The 26,119-nt window shown below is 46.3% G+C and overlaps 1 protein-coding gene across 4 annotated transcripts in view; it reads left to right on the top strand.

The window, feature by feature from the left end:
• Positions 1-2,922: 2,922 nt before the first annotated feature.
• Positions 2,923-26,119, top strand: part of DCAF12 (DDB1 and CUL4 associated factor 12) — a 37,901-nt gene continuing 14,704 nt past the window's right edge. The window contains exons 1-4 of one of the 4 annotated variants that reach the window (XM_009188622.2): positions 2,923-2,991; positions 5,063-5,317; positions 20,115-20,321; positions 21,162-21,222. In XM_009188622.2, the coding sequence (XP_009186886.1) occupies positions 2,938-2,991; positions 5,063-5,317; positions 20,115-20,321; positions 21,162-21,222 (577 nt within the window). In that variant the 5' untranslated portion in view covers positions 2,923-2,937. Of the gene's footprint in view, positions 3,076-3,573; positions 3,985-4,476; positions 4,730-5,062; positions 5,318-20,114; positions 20,322-21,161; positions 21,223-26,119 lie in introns of those variants that run through there. The other 3 variants (XM_009188623.1, XM_003911589.3, XM_009188621.4) reach the window with 3 other exon arrangements.

Here is a 26,119-nt window from a genome sequence, read left to right as displayed (position 1 = left end):
TGCGGTGGTGCAAGCTGGTAGTCCCAGCTACTTGGGAGGCTGAGGCAAGGGAATCACTTGAACCCGGAAGGCAGAGGTTGCAGTGAGCTGAGATCGTGCTGCTGCACCCCAACCTGGGCGGGAAAGTGAGACTCTGTCTCACAAAGAAAAAAAAGAAATTTCCAGAACCTCAGAAGGCTCCCTGAGGTCCCCCGCCAGTTAGTAATCCTGCTTAAGGGTAATGACTGACTTCTCTTACCATGGATCAGTTGTACCTGTTTTCATACTTCATAAACATGAAATTAGGCATTTACTAATTACATTTAGGAATTACTGCTTTGGTTGGGCTCAGTGTCTCATACTGTAATCCCAGTACTTTGGGAGGCCAAGGCGGGAGGATCGCTTAAGCCCAGGAGTTCAAAACCAGCCTGGGAAACAAGGCGAGACTCCATCTCTACAAAAAAAAAAAAATAAACTGGGTGTGGTGGCACACGCATGCCATGCCACTGCACTCCAGCCTGGGCAAAAAAGCGAGAACTTGTCCCTCAAAAAATAAAAATAAAAAAAGGAATTACTGCTTTGTGTTTGATTTTTTTTGGAGATGGGGTCTGGATCTCCCAGGTTGAAGTGCAGTGGCATGATATTGGCTTTCCACCTGCAACCTCCACCCTCTGGGCTCAAGTTATCCTCCCACCTTAGCCTCCCAACTCCGAAGTAGCTGGGACTACAGGCGCATGCCACCCAACCCAGCTAATTTTTGTATGTTTCTATAGAGACAGGATTTTCCTATGTTGCCCATGCTGGTCTCAAACTCCTGAGTTCAAGCAATTTACCTGCCTCAGCTTCCCAAAGTGCTGGGATTACAGGGGTGAGCCCCATGCCCAGCAGCGTGTTTGATTTCTTTTTCCTTTCTTTTTTCTTTCTTTCTTTTTTTTTTTTTTTTCTGAGACGGGATCTTGTTCTGTTGCCCAGGCTGGAGTGCTGTGGCTCGATCTTGGCTTACTGAAGCCTCAGTCTCCTGGGTTCAAGCCATTCTCCTGGCTCAGCTTCCCGAGTAGCTGGGACTACAGGCGCCTGCCACCATGCCCGGCTAAATTTTTGTATTTTTAGTAGAGGCGGGGTTTCACCATGTTAGCCAGGATGGTTGCCCACTAATTTTTGTCTGTTTAGTAGAGATGGGGTTTTGCCATGTTGGCCAGGCTGGTCTCAGAATCCTGACCTCAGGTGATCCGCCCACCTCAGCCTCCCAAAGTGCTAGGATTACAGGCGTGAGCCACTGTGCCTGGCCAAGAGCTCACCATTTCTATGCAAACAACACAGAATGAAAGTCCATTTTGGAAATTTAATTCACAATTGCTTTTAAAAAACTGCAGGCCGGGTGCGCTGGCTCGCGCCTGTAATCCCAGCACTTTGAGAGGCCAAGTTGGGCCAATCACCTGAGGTCAGGAGTTTGAGACCAGCCTGGCCAACACAGTGAAACCCCGTCCCTACTAAAAATACAAAAATTAACCAGGCCTGGTGGCGCATGCCTGTAGTCCCACCTACTTGGGAAGCTGAGGCGGGAGGATCGCTTGAACCCAGGAGGCGAAGGTTGCAGTGAGCTGAAATCGTGCCACTGGACTCCAGCCAGGACGACAGAGCAAGACCCTGTCTAAAAAGTAAAATAATAAAATAATAATGATAATAAAGTAGTAGAGTGACTGGGGGAAAAAGTACTCAGGGCACGTAACTTTACTCCAAGAATGGCATTCTTAGTGAGCCTCACTGCTGAAACTGCCTGCTGTAATCTGAAAGCAGTTTTATCTAATACCTGTTAAAACAGCCTACTGTGACTCTCAGAAATAGTTTTACTTATTGCCTTCACTTACCCATCAAAACATGCCAGCTCCCCATCTCAAAAAAAAAAAAAAAGTTAGCTGGACAAGGGTGGCGGGCGCCTGTAATCTGAGCTATTCAGGAGGCTGAGGTAGGAGAATCACTTGAACTCAGGAGGCAGAGGTTGCAGTGAGCCGAGATCATACCAATGCACTTCAGCCTAGGCTACAGAGCAAGACTCCATCTCAAAAAAAAAAAAAAAAAAAAAAAAAAAAAAAAAAAAGGTGAGCTCTGCTATAAGGTGCATTTGGGGATGGTTCCTGGGATGTGAAGATGAAGTAAAGGAACTTTGAGTAAGAGCCTGCAGCAGTTCCCAGTGTGCCCCTCTTGGCACTAACAGAGGAAACTGGGATCCAAGCCCAGGCCAGCCCAATCTGAGCCGAGAGATTCTCAAAGGATTCCAGACTCTTGCCCAAGGGCTCCTGGGTCATCCAGAGCATTGCGGGGCAAGACAGAACTAGAACAGACTCAAAAAAGAAAGCTGACCCACTCCTGACCCACTCACTATGTGCATATCTCTAAAGGGACAGGCCTGACCAAATAAGATGGAGCTGCCTTTCCCAAGACATTAGGGGTTAGTGGCAGTGCTGACTTGGGATGACAGGAGACCCTGCTTCAATCTGGTCTTTGGTTCAGCTTGGAAAACAAATCCAAATCTCCTTGTTGACAGAACTTCAGATGGTCCAACAGAGCTCCTTGGAGGTATGAGGCCTGAGGCCTGAAGCCTGAAGGGACCAGCAGGTAACTGGGCACCACAGGCTGAGGGCAATCGGCCCCAAGCAAGAGCACCCTACTTCCTCGGAGGGTTTGTTTGCTTGAGGAAAATGAAGGCTGGCAGTCATATTCCTTCAGGATCTTCCAAAAATGTTGGCAAGGGTGATCCTGATGAAGCCCCCTTGTTTGGTGGCCAACGCCAGCTCTAAATGGACTGGCAAGCCAAAAATGACCACTCTTTCCTGTGGTTCAGAATTCCTAACCTGCCCTAATGGAGACGCAACCTGAATCCAAGAGTAAGGCAGGCAGCGACAGGTAAGTTACAGCGTGATGCCTACTTCATAAAGCACAAAAGACCATGTGATTTAGATGGCGGGTCATGGAAATCTAAAGGGGATGGTGAAGTCGCACCGTAAGGGGAAGGTGATGAGGGGCTGAAGCAGTTCGGACAGGAGAAAGGATCAGGAGGAGACAGAGCGGAGAATGGAGCCTGAGGGCTACCCAGGGGTGGGAAGAGGGTAGCCGGAGACCCGTGGGTCGGCCTGGGTTGGTTGTGCTGGGCAGGTTCTCAGCGGTGGGAAAGTCTGGCCACACTGCCTTGGCTTCCTGACTGGACTTCACTTTGACGGGTGGGGGCGGCTTCTGTCCCAACCCTCACCCCCCTGTCCAGCCCTTGGAGCCAGAGCACGGTTTGTGGCAGATTCAGGGAAACGTTTCGTGCCAGATGGGAGGTAACCGGTAGCGGCTACCGGCTAAAGGCCTGCACTAGGGGGGGATTCCTTCCCCCAGCAGCGCTGGTGGTCCTCATTTCCGGGTGCCTGCGGATAGGCGGGCTGGGGTCGGAGGTCGGCGGCCAGAAGCCCGATTCCCTCGGCCCCAGCTAGTCCACGACCATTCCAGCGGCTGCCAAACGACCTTTGAAAATGGTCCGGCGGCGGCCAGCAAACAGCAGCTAAGTCTCTTCCAATCCCTAAATCCCGCCCCTCTCCTTCCGGCGGCGTTTCCGTGGCGACGCTGTCCAAAGTGCGGCTGCGCAAGGGTGACGGCGCGCGGGCAAGGGGGAGGGGGTGTTTTGGTTGTAATCGCTCGCCGTCCTTCCCGGCTCTGCCGTCGGAAAGCTTCTAGTTCTCGCTTCACCTTCCCTCTCCTGGCCCCAGTCCTTCCTCTCTCTTTCCCTTCTTTCCGCCTTTTTTCTGCTGCCGCTCCGGGTCCGGGCCATTTTCCGGGCCGGGCGCACTAAGGTGCGCGGCCCCGGGGCCCAGTATATGACCCGCCGTCCTGCTATCCCTCTCTTCCCCCGCCCCATGTGGCTGCGGGGCCGCGGCGGCGCTGCCCACTATGGCCCGGAAAGCAGTTAGCAGGAAGCGGAAAGCGCCCGCCTCGCCGGGAGCTGGGAGCGACGCTCAGGGCCAGCAGGTGAGGGTTGAGAGGCCGGGACCTAGGTGGTGAGGCCGAGGCACCAAGAGGGGTTTAGGGTCCGCAGATCCTGCGACAGGAATCGGGGTCCAAGGTCTGCAGTCAGAGGCAAAACAGGAATGGGGCCAGGGCTTGTGGAGTCAGGGCTGGACCCTAGTTAACTGGAGGGCAGATAGGCCAGGGCGGTGAGGAGCCAAAGGGGAACTCAGCAATGGGACATAATCCGCGGGAGGCCTGCAGCCGTGGATAGGGCTTGAAAAGAAACCAGAATCCTGGCTTTGGAGGAAGGGGAAACCGAAGTTAAGGGAATCGGAAACCAACTTTGGTAGAGTGAACACTACCTTCAATGGACCCTAGGAAGCTGGGATGATTGCGTCCCTCCTCGAAGAAAGAAGGAGTCTCCCTATATGTATACCCAACCCTGAACTGGGCTTTTTGGCGTTTGGACCCCAAAAGAAACAACAGTTCCCAGGTATCATCTCTATACCGCCCCCTTTGGAAAGGAAGGTCTTCTTGGACATAGATATGGCCTCTGATTTCCCGGGGGCCTACTACCCCGTTGGTGGTTGATTTTTCGAATTCTTCAACTGCCTGGAGCGCGGGCATGATGACAGAGGAACGGTCATTGATGATGCATCCCTGGAAGACCTGGCGCTCAGGTCTGTCTCCTTGGACTGTATCTTACCTGCTCCAGTGGGAGTGCAGACTGAGAGGGAGAAGGGGGCTGGGCAGAGATGCAGCCCAGGTTGGTATGGGAATCACTCGACCTCTCATTTCCTTCAATCTTTCACTCCTGAAAGGTCTGGTAAACCTTTTAGCCTGTTCTATTCTTCATTGATTCCCTTGACTTTTAGCCCTTGTAATTCACATAGGTAAGTTTGACTCTGAGCAACTTTTTTTAATGTTGGAAGAGTTAAACGACTTTCTGGATTGAGATTCTTGTTCTCTTGTGTTTGTATTTCTGTTGTTTGTAAATTCTGCAGTATGAGTTATGAGTTGTTGGTGACTTCTGTAATACAGCAGGATCCCTTCGTTAGAAGAGCAGCCAAAGCCCTGATTTCTAATGTTGTTTCCACAGTTTGGCTGGGATCACACGCTTCACAAAAGGAAAAGACTTCCTCCTGTGAAGAGATCCTTAGTATACTACTTGAAGAACCGGGAAGTCAGGCTACAGAATGAAACCAGCTACTCTCGAGTGTTGCATGGTTATGCAGCACAGCAACTTCCCAGTCTCCTGAAGGAGAGAGAGTTTCACCTTGGGACCCTTAATAAAGTGTTTGCATCTCAGTGGTTGAATCATAGGCAAGTGGTGTGTGGCACAAAATGCAACACGGTAAGTGTCTGGGGGGCTGTGACCTCTCCCCTAGATCCTGGATATATCGTGCCACTTGCTGTAGAACCTCTCGCTGCTAGTTTTCCCATCTGTTTCTTTTAGAAGGGACTAGCCTTACTCTCTTTTCCATTCTTTCCCGTTGATGACTTCTTCCTCTCTTTTTGTGCTCCTTTTTTCACTCATACATTTCTTTTCTGGTAAGTCTTCAAAGGAGTGTATTTCTTTAGGCCCTCTCTGGATGTGCTGCTTCTAGAGGGTTGTTTGTTTGTTTGTTTTTGCCTCATCTTTTTATGCTGGTTTTTAAACCATAGGCCTCAAAGGAAAGACTTAAGAAATAATGATGCTCAGAGTATCATTCATGATACATAATAGTGAAAACAGCCTAAGAACATATGTCGAAGTATTTAAAATAGCACACTTGGCTGTTTTTTAGTGAATAGAATCTAAAAATGTATAATAAACTGAGATATGAGAAATACATGAACTGTTTTCTATAAGGAAGGCAGGGAATGTGTGTCTGGTAGTATATTTCAGGGTATAAGCATTTGCTCTTTGGAAAGTAGCCTTTTTAAGAGTGACTAGAAAGACAGTTATAAATGAAGTGAAAAATTTCTCAGTAAGCTTTGTAACCAACCCAATTATAGGCCAGGATAAAATAAGTCAAAGAGCAGAAATGTTTGGAACAGAGTCCACGAATAGCATGTCAGACAAATGGCATGTCAGAATGGCAAATAAAAAGAGGCAATGCCTAGGGCCTAAGGGTGGGAAATGATTACGCCCAGCCCTCCCTCCATTTTCACCTCACCCTGTATGAATAGACAAGTAATGTCATAATGTGTGAGTAAATTGACCCTGGACTGAAACACATTTTGGATCATGAAAAGAGAGAAGCTTGCTCTAGATTAAGAAAATCTTAAGTACTAGGAGAAGTGTCTGTTTATAAAGGACGTAGGCAAAAATTTAAACAGTTTTAAGGAAGGAAATAATACCATGGTGGTTGGTCTGTTTATAAAGGACATGACAAAAATTTAAACAGTTCTGAGGAAGGAAATAATACCATGGTGGCTGGGGCCAACCTTTCGTTTCCTCTTCTGTTTAGAGTCGCTTGTCTTACACAGAAGCCTTTCAAAACTAAGTGGTGGCAACAAGCCTCCACAGAACTTCCTTTTCTTGGTCTCTCCAGCTGCCCACTCATGGTTGAGAACTGTCATCCTTGTCACTTGGGGTAGAAAAAGAGTCTTCTGCTTGGAAGAGTTCATTCCATTTACCGCACATGCATCATGGTGTTTAGCCTAGCAGATATTACTGAATTGTAAACTGAATTAATCACAGCCTCTTGCTTCTTGAATTTATTGACACTATTTTGAAGGCGAGCATAATAAGTAATAATTTAACCTACTCTTAATTCCTACCTCTTTCTGTCTTCCTGCGTCCTCATAACCTAGTGTTTGGGGCAAGGAGAGCTATTTTCATTTTATAGTTAGTATTTGTTTGTTTTTGCTTAGCTTCCAGAATCAAAGCAGGGAACTAGGAATAGTGCTGTTCTCTGAACTTTGTGACATTGAGCAAATGATTCCCTTATTTGTGCTTTTGTTTTTGTATCTGCAAAATGGGAGTGATAATAATCTGGTGCTGCGAAAGTATCTGCATGCATCTGGAAAATACTCTAAGTGAGCAATATCTTACTTATTTAGAAGTACTAGTAGCAGTAAAAATGATTCCATCAACTTTTCCCACAATTTGAAGAGAGGAAAATTATTTAAATAATTGTAACTGTCTTTGGATAATGTGTGAAGATTTCAGAGGTGGGAGAGATTATGTTGTATTCTCAATAGTAAAGTTTTGATGTAGAATGTCCCTGTGCTGTGGGCTAACAATCAAACTAGGGGCAGTCATTCGATCCCCAAATTTCTTGGCCCCAGCTAGCACAGCAGTAACAGCAAGGATAGCCAACTGTTGTTTTTATCATTGTTAACAATACAGTCATACTTTTACAAAACTACTTAATTAGAGGTGGTATAACCTTAATTAGAACATGGGTCTGGCAGCTGGGGTGGGTTAGGTATATGTTCGTGGTTTAGACTTATGCAAACTCAGATAGGCTGCGGAGCCAGACAGAAACGCTAAGTAAAGAAAAGTTCGCTAGGCACAAGACAGTAAGGAGTAGTAGGGGCTGCAAAGAACTACAGAAGACATTCTTGACATCAGCCAACTGTTGCCGTGTAGGAATTTGGGCCTAGTGTTAAAAAGATTTTCTTTGGTAGTGTGAGGTGGCTCACACTTGTAATCCCAGCACTTTGGAAGGCCAAGGCGGGCGGATCACCTGAGGTCGGGAGTTCGAGACCAGCTTGGCCAACATGGTGAAACCCTGTCTCTATAAAAGTACAAATAAATTAGCTGGGCATGATGGTGGGTGCCTGTAATCCCAGCTACTTGGGAGTCTGAGGCAGGAGAATCGCTTGAACCCGGGAGGTGGAGGTTGCAGTGAGCTGAGATTGCGCCATTCCACTCCGGCCTGGGCAACAGAACGAGACTCCGTCTAAAAAAATAAAAAAATAAAAATAAATAAATAAATAAATAAAAAGATACTAATGTCTTGAACCTATATAACTGGAAAGATGGCAGAGTGAATATTAAGGAACGGATTTGGGTTTTGTCCTTTTCATCAATTAGTTGAAGTTTGGCAGAGAGTAAGGATTGAAGTTAGTGATTTGGCAGTCATTTATGTAGAAGGAATTATTGAAATTGTTACATTACCATGGGAAAGAGGGTAGAGAGCAGGCATTCCTGGCTTGAGTTGTGTAAACTTTCCCTAAAATTGCAAAGTTTTGATTATATGTGTACTTTCTGGGCAAGATTTTGGGGGGGTGGTGTGGGAAGTAGTTCTTAGTTTTTGTCCTTAGATTTTCAAAGAGAGTACTATGAGCCAAAAATAGTTAAGAACCACTGATACTGACAGATAAGCTAAGGAGAGAACCTTGGAAAACATGTACATTTACAGGGCAAGAAGAACTGCTGCGGGAGAGCAGGGAACTCAGGAAAACCAGGAGAATACAGAAAATAAATCAAGAAAGGAGGACTTTATTTTTGTTTTTTTGTTTTGTTTTGTTTTTTTGAGACGGAATCTCGCTATGTCGCCAGGCTGTAGTGCAGTGGCACGATCTCAGCCCACTGTAACCTCTGCCTCCTGGGTTCAAGCGATTCTCCCGCCTCAGCCTCCCAAGTAGCTGGGATTACAGGTTGGCCAGGATGGTCTTGATCGTCTGACCTCGTGATCCACCTGTCTCGGTTTCCCAAAGTGCTGAAATTACAGGCATGAGCCACCGTGCCTGGCCGAAAGGAGGACTCTTGAAGGGGTTACGGGTGGGGTGTGATTTGAGGAGAAGGATGGTGATCAGCAGAGTGATGATCTACACAGTTGGAGGTATTTAATTTTGGACGTGAACTCTTACTTCCCATTGTCAACACTCTCCAGCCAAAGACTATCAGGGACTGTTCTTGTTGCAGAACAAGTCAGATGTTGTTGCTTGTTGTACCTGGGAGAGCCTTCTCCATAGAGGAGCAAGGGACTGCTCAGTAAGAGTGCCAGAAAGGTGTTACAACACTGGGACTTGTTGCACGTGATTTGGGGGAAGGCTTAAGGATATAGCACTTTGCTCCAGATGGATACTGTCACAACAGGGGCAAATTCTATGTTTGGGTATCTTAATCTTATCTAGAAGGAGATTAAAGCTGTAATTGATAAAGATGAAACTGTCATTTATATTAGCAAGGTTAAGGGGATATTTGATCTTTTGTGGTTTAGGCAGTGTTCTTGGGTTTTTTGTTTGTTTGTTTGTTTGTTTTTTGAGATGGAGTCTCGCTCTATCGCTCAGGCTGGAATGCAGTGGCACGATCTTGGCTCACTGCAGCCTCCGTCTCCCAGGTTCAAGTGATTCTCTCACCTCTGCCTCCCGAGTGGCTGGGACTACAGGCACATGCCACCACGCACAGCTAATTTTTATATTTTTAGTAAAGACAGGGTTTTACCATGTTGGCCAGGCTGGTCTCGAACTCCTGACCTCAGGTGATCCGCCCACCTCAGCCTCCCAAAGTGCTGGGATTACAGACGTGAGCCACCTTGCCTGGCCAGTGTTCTTGTTTTGGTCTGTGTTCAGGTATGATTACAGAGTGGTCTTGTTTTTGTCTTTATCACAGTTACAGAGTGGCCTTGACTGATGTTGATGTTCTCTGAAATTATTTATTTACACTAGGATACCAAGGCCTACCTGAGAGTATCAGGCTAACCCATTATGTCAGGGTTGCTTTGTTCTCTCTTTTTTCTTTTTCTTTGTTTTGAAATCGAGTCTTACTGTGTTGCCTAGGCTGGAGTGCAGTGGCGTGATCTTGGCTCACTGTAACCTCTGCCTCCAGGTTCAAGCGATTCTTGTGCCTCAGCCTCCCAAGTAGCTGGGACCACAGGCAGATGCCACCATGCCTGGCTAATTTTTGTATTTTTAGTGGAGACGGTTTCACCATGCTGGCCAGGCTGGTCTCAAACTCCTGACCTCATGTAATATGCCCACCTCAGCCTCCCAAAGTGCTGGGATTACAAACGTGAGCCACCACGCCCGGCCACTTTGTTCTTTTTCAAGACAGGGTTTTGCACCCAAGGTGGAGTACAGTGGTGCAGTCATGGCTCACTGCAGCTTCAAATTCCTGGGCTCAAGGGATCCTCCTGCCCCAGAATCCTGAGTGGCTGGAACTATACCACATGCCATCAACCTGGCCATTTTTTCTTTTTTTTTTTTTCTGAGACTGAGTTTTGTTCTTGTTGCCCAGGCTGGAGTGCAGTGGCTCGGTCTCAGCTCACTGCAACCTCTGCCTCCCAGGTTCAGGTGATTGTTCTGCTTCAGCCTCCCAAGTAGCTGGGATTATAGGCGCCCACCACCACGCCTGGCTAATTTTTTTGTGTTTTTTAGTAGAGACGGGGTTTCACCATGTTGGCCAGTATTGGCTGGGCATAGTGGCTCATGACTGTAATCCAGCACTTTGGGAAGCCGACACAGGAAGATCACTTGAGCCCAGAGGTTCAAGACCAGCCTGGGAAATGTAGTGAGACCCCATCTCTACAAAAAAATTTAAGAATTAGCTGGGCAAGGTGGCTTGTGCCTTTGGTCCTAGCTACTCAGGAGGCTCAAGTGGGAGGATGGCTTGAGTCTGGGAAGTCGAGGCTACAGTTAAATGGGATTACATCACTGCACTCTAGCCTAGGTGACAGGACATGACCCTGTGTCAAAAAAAGAAAAAAACACGAAAGTACATAGTATCTGTTGAAAGAAGAGCCTAAAAATGTTATACCCTTTCACCTAAAATGTTCATACCTGAGAATTTATCCAAAGGAAAAGTCGTTTTTAACAAGATAATAATTGGAAGCTACTTAATCTAAATACTGGCAATTGAATACTTAAGTAAATTGTGATAAATCAAATATGGATGGTACTATGCAGACATTAACATAATTATGGAGACTGTAATGTGCAAAGCATTCAATATGTTTAATGAAATGAGATACAAAATCCTGTCTCTGCTGATAATAGCTGTGCACAATTATAATATGTATGTGGTTGAAGGCTAAACAGGAACCTGACAAATGAAAAACAGATTTTAAAAGAGAGAAGGTTCTGAGTGATCTTTCTTGCATTTTAAATTTCTGTATTGTTGATAAAGTGTTGTTTGTACAATAAACACTCATCTTTTAAAATCGTTGTTTCAGCTAGATGAACCTGCATTTTCTTATCCTAAAAAATGATGGTGAGAAGGACTGAAGTAGGCGCTCAAAAATACAGTAGTAGAATATGCAACAAAAGGAGTTGCTTCTCTTAGTCACACAGTGAGTTTTTTGGAGCTCAAAATAGCCCCTGGAGAGGGCTTTTGATTCTCAATGGGCAAATACACAACCGTATGGTCTTGGTCCTGAAGTCTTTTTTTTTTTTTTTTTTTTTTGAGACGGAGTCTCGCTCTGCCGCCCAGGCTGGAGTGCAGTGGCCGGATCTCAGCTCACTGCAAGCTCCGCCTCCCGGGTTCACGCCATTCTCCTGCCTCAGCCTCCCGAGTAGCTGGGACTACAGGCGCCCGCCACCGCGCCCGGGTAGTTTTTTGTATTTTTTAGTAGAGATGGGGTTTCACCGTGTTAGCCAGGATGGTCTCGATCTCCTGACCTCGTGATCCGCCCGTCTCGGCCTCCCAAAGTGCTGGGATTACAGGCTTGAGCCACCGCGCCCAGCCGGTCCTCAAGTCTTAATGCTGTTACACTTAAGAAGTATGTGTGAGATAAGAGCGATATTATTATTATTATTTTCTTTTCTGAGACAGGATCTTACTCTGTTGCCCAGGCTGCAGTGCAGTGACACAGTCTTGGCTCAATGCAACCTCCGCCTCCCAGGTTCAAGTGATTCTCGTGCCTCAGCCCCCTCAAGTAGCTGGGATTACAGGCATGCACCACCATGCCCAGCTAATTTTTGTATTTTTAGTAGAGACAGGGTCTTGCCATGTTGGCCGGCCTGGTCTCGAACTCCTGACCCCCACCTCTGCCTCCCAAAGTGCTGGGATTATATGCGTGACCCACCACGCCCGGCCATATTATCATTATTTAACACTATTCTTGAGAGTTTGTAATATCTTCATATACCAGATATGTAATTATAATGTCTGCTCTCCAGTAGTTTGCAAGTTAGAGATAAAGCTCCCTGTTAATTCTGAGTAGAAGGCCTTATACCTGGAAATGTCACCAGGGAACAAAAACCTGAAAGTTTCCTGTGTAGAGATTTTCTCCTGAATAACTTACACGTTAACTATTAGCATCCTTGAGTATATAGAAATCAATTTCAGGCCGGGCGCAGTGGCTCACTCCTGTAATCCTAGCACTTTGGGAGGCTGAGGCAGGTGGATCACTTGAGGCCAGGAGTTCGAGACCACCCACATGGTGATACCCCATCTCTACTAAAAATACAAAAATTAGCCAGGCATGATGCCGCATGCCTGTGGTCCCAGCTACTCGGGAGGCTGAGGCCGGACAGTCGCTTGAACCCGGGAGGCGGAGGTTGCAGTGAACTGAGATTGAGCCACTGCACTCCAGCCTGGGCGACAGAGTGAGACTCCATCTTGGAAAGAAAACGAAAAAAAAAAAATCAATTTCCATCATCCATAGGAAGAAATAAAGATTCTTATGAAATCAGACTATTGGACCAATCCTTTTATTTCCCTTTTTATTTTTCAGATTGGAAATAGGTGATGGGATTTGTAAGCATATAAAAGCAATACAAAATAGGGTTCTGATTTAACAGCCTAAGAATAATTTCTTTTTTGTTTGTTTGTTTTTTTGAGACAGAGTTTCGCTCTTGTTGCCCAGGCTGGAGTGTGATGGTGCGATCTTGGCTCACCGCAACCTCCACCTCCGGGTTCAAGCAATTCTCCTGCCTCAGCCTCCCGAGTAGCTGGAATTACAGGCATGCACCACCACGCCCAGCTAATTTTGTATTTTTAGTGGAGATGGGGTTTCTCCATGTCGGTGAGGCTGGTCTTGAACTCCCAACCTCAGGTGATCCGCCCGCCTCAGCCTCCCAAAGTGCTGGGATTACAGATATGAGCCACTGCGCCCAGCAAGAATTTATTTTTAACAAATTTTTGTTTAGATAGATGCTTAAGGTAGCTAAACCACTGTTGTATGTTGTCAGAGTTTATGTGGTGACTTTGGTGGGTACTAGGTAAAATCAAGGTGTCTTGCCAAAACTGGCTTTTAGGACTCAGTTCATTTTTAACAGAGACCTCCAAAATCAAGGATTAGAGGCCAGGCGCGGTGGCTCACACCTGTAATCCCAGCACTTTGGCCAGCCGAGGCAGGCGGATCACGAGGTCAGGAGACCATCCTGGCTAACACGGTGAAACCCCGTCTCTACTAAAAATACAAAAAATTAGCCGGGCGTGGTGGCGTGCCCCTGTAGTCCCAGGTATTCGGGAGGCTGAGGCAGGAAAATCGCTTGAACCCAGGAGGCAGAGGTTACAGTGAGTTGAGATGGTGCCACTGTACTCCAGCCTGGGCAACAGAACGAGACTCCATTAAAAAAAAAAAAATCAAGGATTAGAAATCAATTTACTGCCAGATGTAAAGCTTATAAAAATTATGTCACTTAAATCCAAAATAATTGTAAATCCTAATGCGGCCCTCCTTCCACGAAGTCATGATTCTGTAGCGAAACATCAGAATTCAAGACCTATTATGAAGTACCATTACTTATCTTAGCTAGCTAGTGGTGTAGCCCATCTTGTGTAGGAACAGTTTAGATTCACAGCTCAGAGTGTCTTAAGATCTTGGCATAGCACAGACACGTGGATTGATTGATTGATTGATTTTTGAGACGGAGTCTTGCTCTGTTGCCCAGGCTGGAGTGTAGGGGCACGATCTCGGCTCACTGCAACCTCCGCCTCCTGGGTTCAAGCGATTCTTCTGCCTCATCCTCCCTAGTAGCTGGGATTACAGGCACCCGCCACTGCGCCCGGCTGATTTTTGTATTTTTAGTAGAGATGGGGTTTCACCATGTTGGCCAGGTGGTCTCAAACTTCTGACCTCAGGTGATCTACCCGCCTCAGCCTCTCAAAGTGCTGGGATTACAGGCGTGAGCCACCGTGCCTAGTCGGATTTATTTATTTATTTATTTATTATTACTACTATTTGAGACAGAGTCTTACCCTGTTGCCCAGGCTGAAGTGTAGTGGTGCCATCTTGGCTCACTACAACCTCTGCCACCTGAGTTCAGGCGATTCTCCTGCTTCAGCTTCCCAAGTACCTGGGACTACAGGCGCACGCCACCATGCCCGGCTAATTTTTGTATTTTTATTGGAGACAGGGTTTCATTCACCGTGTTGGCCAGGCTGGTCTTGAACTCCTGACCTCAAGTGATCTGCCTGCCTTGGCCGCCCAAAGTGCTGGGATTACAGGTGTGAGCCACTGTGCCCAGCCAGATTTATTTATTTATTTGTATTATTTATTTATTTGTTTTTGAGATGGACTCTCACTCTGTCGCCCAGGCTAGAGTTCAGTGGCACGATATCTGCAGCCTCCCCCTCCTGGGTTCAAGCGATTCTCCTGCCTCAGCTTCCCAAGTAACTGGAATTGAAGGCACCTGTCACCACGCCTAGCTAATTTTTATATTTTTAGTAGAGACAGGGTTTGCCATGTTTGCCAGACTGGTCTTGAACTCCTGACCTCAGGTGATCTGCTCACCTCCCAAAGTGCTAGGATTACAGGCATGAGCCACCGCACCCAACCCTGGATTTATTTATTTAATTTTTTTCCTCCTTATGCCCCAGTACTAAGAGGCGGCCCTGGATTTCAATAAAAGAATGTTCATGGCCGGGCGTGGTGGCTCAAGCCTGTAATCCCAGCACTTTGGGAGGCCGAGACGGGCGGATCACGAGGTCAGGAGATCGAGACCATCCTGGCTGACACGGTGAAACCCCGTCTCTACTAAAAAAAATACAAAAAACTAGCCGGGCGAGGTGGCGGGCGCCTGTAGTCCCAGCTACTTGGGAGGCTGAGGCAGGAGAATGGCGTGAACCCGGGAGGCGGAGCTTGCAGTGAGCTGAGATCCGGCCACTGCACTCCAGCCTGGGCAACAGAGCGAGACTCCGTCTGGAAAAAAAAAAAAAGAATGTTCATTGCCATGTTTTGTATTACTAAAATTTGGACATGGTGTAAGTGTTCAATAGTAGGGAGTTCATTCAATTAATGTTAGTATATTCATGCAGTGAACTACCTTATCGCTGTTAAAGGTATGTAGTGGCAAGGTATGATGGCTCATGTCTGTAATCCCAGCACTTTGGGAGGCTAAGGCAGGAGGATTGCCTAAGCCCAGGAGGATTTTATTACAGCCTGGGCAACATAGTGGGACCCTGTCTCTATAATTAAAAAAGATGTACAGTAGTTCAAACTGTTCACCCATCACTATTTCCTCAGTGTAAGTTCCTAAAATTGGTATTACAAGCCATATGTATATATATGTATGTATGTATATATATATAGTTTTTTGTTTTTGGTTTTTTTTTTAAAGGCAAAGTCTTGCTCTGTCGCCAGGCTGGAGTGCGGTGGCGCTATCTTGGCTCACTGCAACCTCTGCCTCCCGGGTTCAAGTGATTCTCCTGCCTCAGCCTCCCAAGTAGCTGGGACTACAGGTGCACACCACCATGCCCAGCAAATTTTTTTTTTTTTTTTTTTTGTGAGATGGACTCTTACTCTGTCTCCCAGGCTGGAGTGCAGTGGTATGATCTCGGCTCCCTGCAACCTCCGCCTCCTGAGTTTAAGCAATTCTTCTGTCTCAGCCTCCCAAGTAGCTGGGATTACATGCGTCCACCAACACGTCCAGCTAATTTTTTTTTGTATTTTTATTAGAGATGGGGTTTCAGTATGTTCGCCAGGCTAGTCTTGAACTCTGGACCTCAAGTGATCCGCCTGCCTCAGCCTCCCTAAGTGCTGGGATTACAGGCATGAGCCACTGTGCCTGGCCCATGCTTCATGTCTTAAGTTTTCTCCGAGGACTGGCTTTGGTAAAAAGTGGCCACCCAGGAAGTTTGGTCTAGTACCACCAGCCAGTTATACATTCCCTAAAGAATCTGAATGGCCTAGTCCAGTCTAGCCTTTGGACTGATTCTCCTGAAACTCCCTCTAGACTGTGCTGTGATCAAGGGGTCTAGGCTTATATCAAATAAACAGCTACAGAGCCTCACCCTCACAGCGATATGGGGGCCTACTACATTAGTTGGGCAGGCCTTCTGAAAGGTGACTGTTGTAAATGCTTAAGTAGTAGCTGGGGCAAGGTTGTAGAGTCAAATAAGATAAATTCTCTGCACTTAGAATTGGGAGAGAGTTAATAGCTTTATGAGGAAGACAAATAAGTAGTATTTTAAATCAGTGTGATATGGTCTAAGTGTTGTGGGTAGAGGGATATCTTGGGACCCTACGAGAGAGACACTTAATCAGCCTGGACATTTAGAGAATATTCCACAAGGACGTGTCTGAACTGAATCATGAAAGATAAGTACACGCTGGCCAGGTAAAAGAGTAGGAGAGGCTGGTTGCGGTGGCTCACGCCTGTAATGCCAGCACTTTGGGAGGCTGAGGCAGGTGGATCACAAGGTCAGGAGTTCGAGATCAGCCTGGCCAATATGGTGAAACCCCGTGTTTAGTAAAAATACAAAAATTAGCTGGGCGTGGTGGTGCATGCCTGTAGTCCCAGCTGCTTGGAGGACTGAGGCAGGAGAATTGCGTGAACCCAGGAGGCAGAGGTCACACTGAGCCAAGATCACGCCACTGTACTCCAGCCTGGGCGACAGAGCAAGACTTGGTCTCAAAGGAAAAAAAACAGAAAAGAGTAGGAGAAGCATTTCTGGCATTGTGAACAGCATGAGCATGGAACAAAATAATTATATTTCGTTGAAGAATTTTTCATGTATGATATTTATAACCAATTATTTCTAGAGTTTGAAGTCTATGGCAAGACGTGAAGATAGTAGGGGCTGGACTGAGGAGACTCTTGGTTTTGTTTTGTTTTTTTTGAAACAGGGTCTTGCTCTGTCACCCAGGTGGGAGTGCAGTGGCACCATCACGGCTCACTGCAGCCTTGACCTTCTGGGCTTAAAGTAATCCTCCCATCTTATTTTTTGATTTTTTGTAGAGACAAGTTCTCACTGTGCTGCCTGAGCTCGTCATAAACTCCTGGGCTAAAGTAATCCTTCTTCCTTGGCCTTCCAAAGTTTGGCCATGAGGAGAGTCTTAATGCCATGCTAAGTATCTCAGATTTAGGTGACAGGGAGTCATAGGATGTTTTTTAGTTGGGGACTGGCATGGGAAGATTTCCATTTTTAGGAAGATGAATCTGCTTATAATAGATTAAATTTGATAGCGGTGTTGCCTGAAGGCACAAAGACTAATTGTGGTTGTCCAAGGAGAAGTGATAAGTGAGGAAGCAGAGGAAGGAGCCAGCTGTAAGAATATTTAGGAGGTAGGTTTGGCAGGACTAGGATGATGGAAATGAGGGAAGAGGAGTAATCTAGGATAAAATCCACACTTGAGTGACACGGTAGATAGTGGTGGCGTTAGGAAAGTGAGCAATTTGAGGGGCAAGGTGACTGGTTTTTGGCATATTGAGTTTCACATGCTTGTGGAATGCATAAGTAATGATGCCAGTTAGGCCAGTAGTCTGCTGCTCTCAGGTAGTTGCCATTTTGGGAGTGGTTTGTCTCCTTCTTCCCCCTGCTCCCACTCAGTCTCTGTCTGACACTCTTCTAGTTACTCCTCTCTCTTTCTCTCTGTCTCTAATAAATATATATAATATATATTTAAATATATAAAGTGCATATTATATATAATTTAAATATTTATGTATCCAGTGTAATGCCCCCTCCCAAGGTGTTGGACATGTTGCTAGAGCCCTACAGTGTCACCCTCTTAGTCCACCAGCTCACAGAAAACACAGATGAGACCTTTTGCATTGATAAGGAAGCTCTCTAAGACATCTGCTTCCGAACCCTAAAACTGCCCACACCCACCTGAGCCACCTGTTGTCTGCACTGTGAGTGGGGTCACCACCTGCCTGAGCTTCCAGGGCGAGCTCAATGGCCATGAATATGGCCCTATTCCCCGCTTGCACTTATTCACGTCTGGCTTCGCCCTGCCGACCATCCAGGACAGCCAGCAGTACTGAGCCCCAGTGGTGCCCGAGCCAATCCAGCGGATGTTTGATGCCAAGAATGTGATGGCTGCCTGGGACCCCCCCTTTGTGGCTGTTGCTTAGCAGCTGCTATGTTCGGGAACCATACGTGCATGGAAGAGGTGGTTAAGTAAATGCTTAATCTCCAAAACAAGGACAGCAGCTACTTTGTTGATTGAATCCCCCACAAGGCGAAAACAGCTGTCTGTAACATTCTACCCTGGGGGCTAAAGATGGCTGCCACTGTCATTGGCAACAATACAGCCATCTAGGAGCTGTTCAGGTGCATCTCGGAACAGTTCATAGTCATGTTCTGGCACAAAACCTTCCTGCACTAGTACATGGGCAGTGGCATGGACAAGATGGAGGCTGCAAGCAACATGAACGTGTCCAAGTACAGGATACCACAGCTGAGGAGGAGAGAGAGTCTGAAGAGTGGGCCTGTGAGGAGGTGGCCTAGAGCCTTCTGTTACTGGGTAAAGGGAAGAAGTGGTGTGAACTTTTTATTCACCCACAGTCTGTTCTGTGATAGCCATGTCTGTGTGTGCACTTGTTCTTCATGTCTTGATATCACAGCTCTAAAGACACTTCAATGAAACCATTTTCCTAGTAAAAAAAAAAAAATATGTATATAAAAATATATACATAAAATACATATATGTATTTGTTTGTTTGAGACAGGGTCTTGCTGTTTTGCCCAGGTTGGGCTCAATTTGTGATCCTTATGCCTCAGCCTCCTGAGTAGCTAAGTAGTTGGGACTACAGGCACTTGCCACCTTGTCCACTTCATTCATATGTGTGTGTGTGTGTGTGTGTGTATGTGTATGTGTGTGTGTTTGTTTTTGTTTTTTTGTTGAGACCGAGTCTCACTCTGTTGCCTAGGCTGGAGTGCAGTGGCTCGATCCTCGCTCACTGCAGCCTCCGCCTCCTGGGTTCAAGTGATTCTTCTGCCTCAGCCTTCCGAGTAGCTGGGATTACAGGCATGTGCCACCATGCCCAGTTAATTTTGTATTTTTAGTAGGATTTTCACCATATTAGCCAGGCTGATCTAAAACTCAACCTCTGGTGATCCGCCCGCCTCGGCCTCCTAAAGTGCTGGCATTACAGGCGTGAGCCACCGCGCCCGGCCCTTTTTATATTTTAAACTTAAGACTCACCTAGTTTCTGCTTTCATAGATCTTCTGTGCAAGCAGCAGGTTTATTTATGTAAAGGTTTGACATGTTTGGCTTCACCATGAGAATTGCTGATAGGATTTTATTTCAGCTTCTTAGGCTATAAGGTATATATATTAGGGCAGATATTATTTCTCTCGTTCATAACTGTGTTCATAACACTTAGAACAGTACTGGCAAAGAAGTGAGTGTCTGAAGGAATGAACTGTTGAATCATGTGAAGAGTTTGACTCTTACAAGGGCTGTCCTTTCTCTAAGACTGATTTTTCCATAAAGCATGTGTCTAAGTTGAATCTTAGAGGGTAAAGAGGTGGAAGAGAGCCTTTCAGGCAGAGGTAGTAGCAAGAGCAAAGGCAGGGAGGAATAGAACTGAATGGGATGTGTGTGTATAGAGAACAGCCATGAGATATTAATAAATCTTCCGTGTCGTATGTCTCAGGTCATTCCAGAAAACTTAGTAATATTAATAGGTATATTAGTAACCATGATGTGTTCTGGGAATTGTGTTTTGTTTAAAAGTTTGTGTGCATGGTTAGGTGAGGATTCAATGTGTAAAATATGCCCAAACCGACAGAAACCTGTTGGTCTTGCTCTAATACAAGGCCTCTTGGAAACCTCTGAATCCCAGGCAGAATTTACTACTTCCTAATCTGTGTTCATGTAGCATATTATTCCTATCTCTAATACTGTGTTATATTGACTTATTTCATGTTTCATTTCATTAGTAGTCCTGAGCATGCCTTTAATAATTCCTAGGGTCTAACATGTAGTAAATGTTAGTTAAATGTTGATGAACAGTTGAACAAAAGGATGTTTATACCCTGTATTGGCCACGTTAAATCGGAACTATGTTCAGCTTCTGTATCTATTTCTTCTTGTAGCTATTTGTAGTAGATGTCCAGACAAGCCAGATCACCAAGATCCCAATTCTGAAAGACCGGGAACCTGGAGGTGTGACCCAGCAGGGCTGTGGTATCCATGCCATCGAGCTGAATCCTTCTAGAACACTGCTAGCCACTGGAGGAGACAACCCCAACAGTCTTGCCATCTATCGACTACCTACACTGGATCCTGTGTGTGTAGGAGATGTAAGTTTTCCCAGTAGTTGTAGTTGGGGGGAGCCTTGGTTTTAAACGGGTCTCAGTGGTTAACATGGACCCTCCTCTCAGCAGCCCAGAGTGGGGACTGGACTCCCCATAGGGCACAGTGTATGTTTGATAAAGGGGCAAGCAGCACATCTCAGGGACCAACACTATTGGGTTGCATTTGAATCCATAGTGTCCACATACTTCCCACTGCCCATACTCAGAGAGTAGCAGAGTTTACTAAATCATCCATTCATTCGCCAGGCATTTATTCAGTCTTCTATGGCTAGGCATTGTTTGAGACATGGTTTGAGACACAGCAGTGAACAGAACAGATAAAGCCCCTGTCCTCTACATTCTAGTGGAGGGTGACATATAAACCAAAATATAAGCCATATAAACTAATAATTACCAGTAATATGTCAGAGTGTGATAAGTGCCATGGAGAAGAATAAAGGCAGCATAAAGGGACTGAGAGTGAGGTGGAGGATGCTGTATCAGAAGATAAAGTTTCATTGATAGGATGATACTGGAGCAGGGAGACTTAAAAGAAATGAGGTACAAGCCATGTAGATATCTAGATGTCTGGAAGAAGAAAGTTCCAGATAGAAGATGGGACCCAGAGGTAGAAGCCAAGAGCTATGTGTCCACTACCCACAGTAGTGCCAATTTCATTCCAGCTTTGAGCTCCTCAAGATAGAAGATAAAGATTGATCATTCTCTATGGGTTGAGACCACCAGAGATCAGAGTTGTAATTTTACAAAAATAGAGAGTTTATTACAATACTTATTTTACTAATTTCTTGTTTTCCTCCCTGTACCTGTTACTCCCTGCTCTCCAAGGATGGACACAAGGACTGGATCTTTTCCATCGCATGGATCAGCGACACTATGGCAGTGTCGGGTAAATTTGCCCTTTTACAGGGAGCTTTTGATGTGGCAGGGATTGGGGGCTAGAGATTGAAAAGGGATAGTAGTGTGATAGGAAATAGCCCGGCTGGGTGCAGCGACTCATGCCTATAATCCCAGGACTTTGGGAGGCTGAGGTGGGTGGATCACTTGAGCCCAAGATTCAAGACTGGTCTGGGCAACATATGAGACCCCATCTCTACAATTTCTTTTAATTGGCTGAGTATGGTACTGCATACCTGTTGTCCTAGATACTCAGAAGGTTGAGGCAGGAGGATTGCTTGAGCCCACGAGATCCAGGCAGCATCAGGCTGTGATCATGCCAGTGCACTCCAGCCTACATGACAGAGGGTGGCCCTATAGAATAATAATTTTTTTATTTAGTGTAAAAGTGATACACATTTATTGTAAGAAAATTTTAAAATAGGCTGGGTGCAGTGGCTTATGCCTGTAATCCCAGCACTTTTGGAGGCCGAGGTGGGTGGATCACAAAGTCAGGAGATTGAGACCATGCTGGCTAACACGGTGAAACCCGGTCTCTACTAAAAATACAAAAAATGAGCTGGGTGTGGTGGCGGGCGCCTGTAGTCCCAGCTACATGGGGGGCTCAGGCAGGAGAATGGTGTGAACCTGGGAGGCGGAGCTTGCAGTGAGCTGCGATTGTGCCACTGCACTCCAGCCTGGGCACAGAGCAAGACTCTGTCTCAAAAAAAAAAAAAGAAAATTTTAAAATATAGTCTGGGCGTGTTGGCTCACACCTGTAATCCCAGCACTTTGGGAGGCCAGGGTGGGTAGATTACGAGGTCAGGAGTTTGAGACCAGGCTAGCCAGCATGGTGAAACCCTGTCTCTACTAAAAGTGCAAAAAATTAGCTGAGTGTGGTCATGGGCGCTTGTAGTCCCAGCTACTCAGGAGACTGAGGCAGGAGAATTGCTTGAACCCAGCAGGCAGAGGTTGCAGTGAGCTGAGATGGTGCCACTGCACTCCAACCTGAGCGACAGCATGAGACTCCATCTCAAAAAGAAAAAAAAAAAAAAGGATAGATAGATAGATAGATTAAAAAAAAGGAAGTAAGGACCACCCAGAAGATCTCTATCCAGTTATAACCACTTTTTTTTGTGGGTTGTTTTGTTTTCTTTTTGAGACAGTGTCTCATTTTGTCACCCAGGCTTGCTTACAGTGGCATGATCCTAGCTTACTGCATCCTTGAGCTCTTGGGTTCAAGTGATCCTTCTGCCTCAGGCTCACAGGTAGCTGGGACTATAGGCACACACCATCACACCCAGCTAGTAATAACTACTGTTGACATTTTAAAATATAACTTGCTAGTCTTTTTTTCCAGTACCTTTTTTCTTTTCTTTTAGACACAGGGTCTTGCTCTGTTGCCCAGGCTGGAGTGCAGTGGCACCATCATGGCTTACTGTAGCCTTGAACTCCTGGGCTCAAGCTATGCTCCTGCCTCAGCCTCCCAAAGTGCTTAGATTTTTTTTTTTTTTTTTTTTTTTTTTTTGAGACAGAGTCTCACTCTGTCGCCCAGGCTGGAGTGCAGTACAGGCGCCTGGGACTACAGGCGCCCGCCTCCGCACCTGGCTAATTTTTTGTATTTTTAGTAGAGACGGGGTTTCACCGTGGTCTCACTGTGGTCTCGATCTCCTGACCTTGTGATCCACCCGCCTTGGCCTCCCAAAGTGCTGGGACTACAGGCGTGAGCCACCGTGCCTGGCCAAAGTGCTTAGATTATACAGGCATGAGCCACTGCACCCAGCCTTAGTATGATTTTTTTTTTTTTTAGACTGAGTCTCACTCTGTCTTCCAGGCTGGAGTGCAGTAGCACGACCTCGGCTCACCACAACCTCCACTTCCCAGGTTCAAGCGATTCTCCTGCCTCAACCTCCTGAGTAGCTGGGATTACAGGTGCCCACTACCACGCCAGGCTAATTTTTCTATTTTTAGTAGAGATGGGGTTTCACCATATTGGCCAGGCTGGTCTCAAACTCCTGACCTCAGTGATTTGTCTGCCTCGGCCTCTGAAAATGCTGGGATTACAGGCGTAAGCCAACATGCCTGGCCCATATTTTTTGGTTGGTTAATATGAGATCATTCAGAAGATGTATATGTAGAATTCTTTGTGAAATTCTTTCTTTTTTTTTTTTTTTTTTGGAGATAGAGTCTTGCTGTGTCACCTGGGCTGAAGTGCAGTGGTACAATCTCGGCTCACTGCAACCTCTGCCTCCTGGGTTCAAGCACTTCTCCCTGCCTCAGCCTCCTGAGTAGCTGGGATCACAGGTGCCCACCACCACGCCCGGCTAATTTTTGTATTTTTTAGTAGAGATGGGGTTTTGCCATGTTGGCCATGCTGGTCTTGAATGCCTGACGTCAGGTGATCTGCCTGCCCCGGCCTCCCAAAGTGCTGGGATTAAGGCGTGAACCACTGCTCCTGACCTCATTTCATTACACTTTAAAATTTTCGTAATAAAACTTTGATGGGGTAAATGAGATCACACTGTACACAAAGTAATCTTCTGAAACTGTACACAAAGTAATCTTCTGAAACAGTTACCTAATTTTCTCACTCTCATGCTCAAATCTTTGAGAGACTTTCTAGTATCTGTAAGATGAAAAACAAATTTTATAGCACAGCATACAAGGCCCACGCCCACCTTTCCAACTTTATCTCTCATAGCTTCCGTGCTTGCACCCCATAATCCAGCATAACAAACCATGTCTAATTCTCCACATGTGCCCTTGTCTCTGTGGCCTTTTCTAATTTCACATAATTAGCGTTCTACTTTGAATTGATATGTCTGTCATTTTAGATGTTTTTTTCTTTTTTTTTTTTTGTAATTTTTGAGACCAAGTCTCACTCTGTCACCTAGGCTAGAGTGCAGTGGCAGCATCTTGGCTCACCGCAACCTCTGCCTCCCAGGTTCAAACACTTCTCTTGCCTCGGCCTCCCAAGTAGCTGGGACTACAGGTGCGTGCCACTGTGCCTGGCTAATTTTTGTATTTTTAGTAGAGACAGGGTTTCACCATGTTGGCCAGGCTGGTCTCAAAACTCCTGACTTCAAGTGATCTGCCTGCGTCAGTCTCCCAAAGTGCTAGAATTTCAGGCGTGAGCCACTGCACCCGGCCTAGATATTTTTTTCTATGAAGTGTTCAGGAGATTAGCAGTGTGGGAAGGGCACCTTCTTGGTCTCAAAGGAGAATTGGCAAATAACTTTACTGGAAAAATAATTTTAAAACACGTTGTTGTTGTTGTTGTTGTTGTTGAGACAGGGTCTCACTCTGTTACCTAGGCAGGAGTGCAGTAGTGTGATTATAGCTCACTGCAACCTCTAACTCCCAGGATTAAGAGATCCCCTCAAGTATCTGGGACTATAAGCACACATCACCACACCCAGTTAATTATTTCTATTTTTTATAGAGACTGTGTCTTACTTTGTTGCCCAGGCTGCTCTCGAACTCCTAGGCTCAAGCAGTCCTCCCACTTCAGCCTCTCAAAGTGCTGGGATTACAGGCATGAGCCACTATGCCTGGCCTAAAACATAATTTCTTGGTACTCCATTTTATGGATATAATATAACCCTATTGTTGAACATACTGAGTGTTCTGAACAAACATCTTTGTATATGGGTATTGTGATGGTGGATTGTTTCTGAATAGGAATATAAACTTACTTTTTGTTTTTGTTTGTTCCTCTTTTTTTTTCCCCCCCAGACGGAGTCTCGCTCTGTCACCCAGGCTGGAGTGCAGTGGCGCGATCTCCACTCACTGCAAGCTCCACCTCCCGGGTTCATGCCATTCTTCTGCCTCAGCCTCCCGTGTAGCTGGAACTACAGGTGCCCACCGCCACGCCCGGCTAATTTTTGTATTTCTAGTAGAGACGGGGTTTCACCATGTTAGCCAGGATGGTCTCGATCTCCTGACCTCGTGATCCACCCATCTCGGCCTCCCAAAGTGCTGGGATTACAGGCATGAGCTACCACGCCCGCCTGTTCCTCTTTTTTTTTGAGATGGAGTCTTCTGTTGCCCAGCTGGAGTACAGTGGCCATGTCTTAGCTCACTGCAACCTCCGCCTCCCAGGTTCAAGCGATTCTCCTGCCTCAGCCTTCTGAGTAGCTGGGACTACAGGCGCTCACCACCACACCCAGCTGATGTTTGTCTTTTTAGTAGAGATGGCTTACACCATGTTTCAGGCTGATCTCGAACTCCTGACCTCATGATCCACCCACCTCAGCCTCCCAAAGTGCCGGGATTACAGGCGTGAGCCACTGCGCCCAGCTGTTGTTTCTCCTCTTTTTTTTTTTTTTCTGGAGTTAAGGTCTTGCTCTGTCACCCAGGATGGAGTGCAGTGACGTGATCATGGCTCACTGCAGCCTTAACCTCCTAGTCTCAAACAATCCTCCTGTCTCAGCACCCCACCCCCATCCCTGAGTAGCTGGGACTACAAGCATGTGCCAGCACACCTGGCTAGTTTTTTGTATTTTTTTGTACTAATGGTGTTTTGACATTTTGCCCAGGCTGGTCTCAACCTCCTGGCCTCAAGCGATCTGCCTGCCTAAGCCTCCCAAAGTGTTGGGATTACAGGCGTGAGCCACTGTACCTGGCCAGGAAGATAAAATTTCCTTGCTGCAGGTTGCTCAGTTGTACTCTAGAAAGGTACCATTTTAGCTTGCCACCAACAGTGTATTCAGGGCTCAATTCACAGAAAAGTGTTCTTGTTTTTTGTTATTGTTGTTGTTTTGAGACGGAGTCTCTGTCATCCAGGCTGGAGTGCAGTGGTATGATCTCAGCTCATTGCAACTTCCGTCTCCCAGGTTCAAGTGATTCTCCTGCCTCAGCCTCCTGAGTAGCTGGGATTATAGGCGCACGCTCCACTAATTTTTGTGTTT

This window comes from Papio anubis, chromosome 13 (genome assembly GCF_008728515.1).
Source record: "Papio anubis isolate 15944 chromosome 13, Panubis1.0, whole genome shotgun sequence".
In the NCBI taxonomy this organism is placed as follows: Eukaryota; Metazoa; Chordata; class Mammalia; order Primates; family Cercopithecidae; genus Papio; species Papio anubis.
The sequence above is the reverse complement of the archived record's forward strand: the minus strand, read 5'-3'. Positions and strand labels throughout refer to the sequence as shown.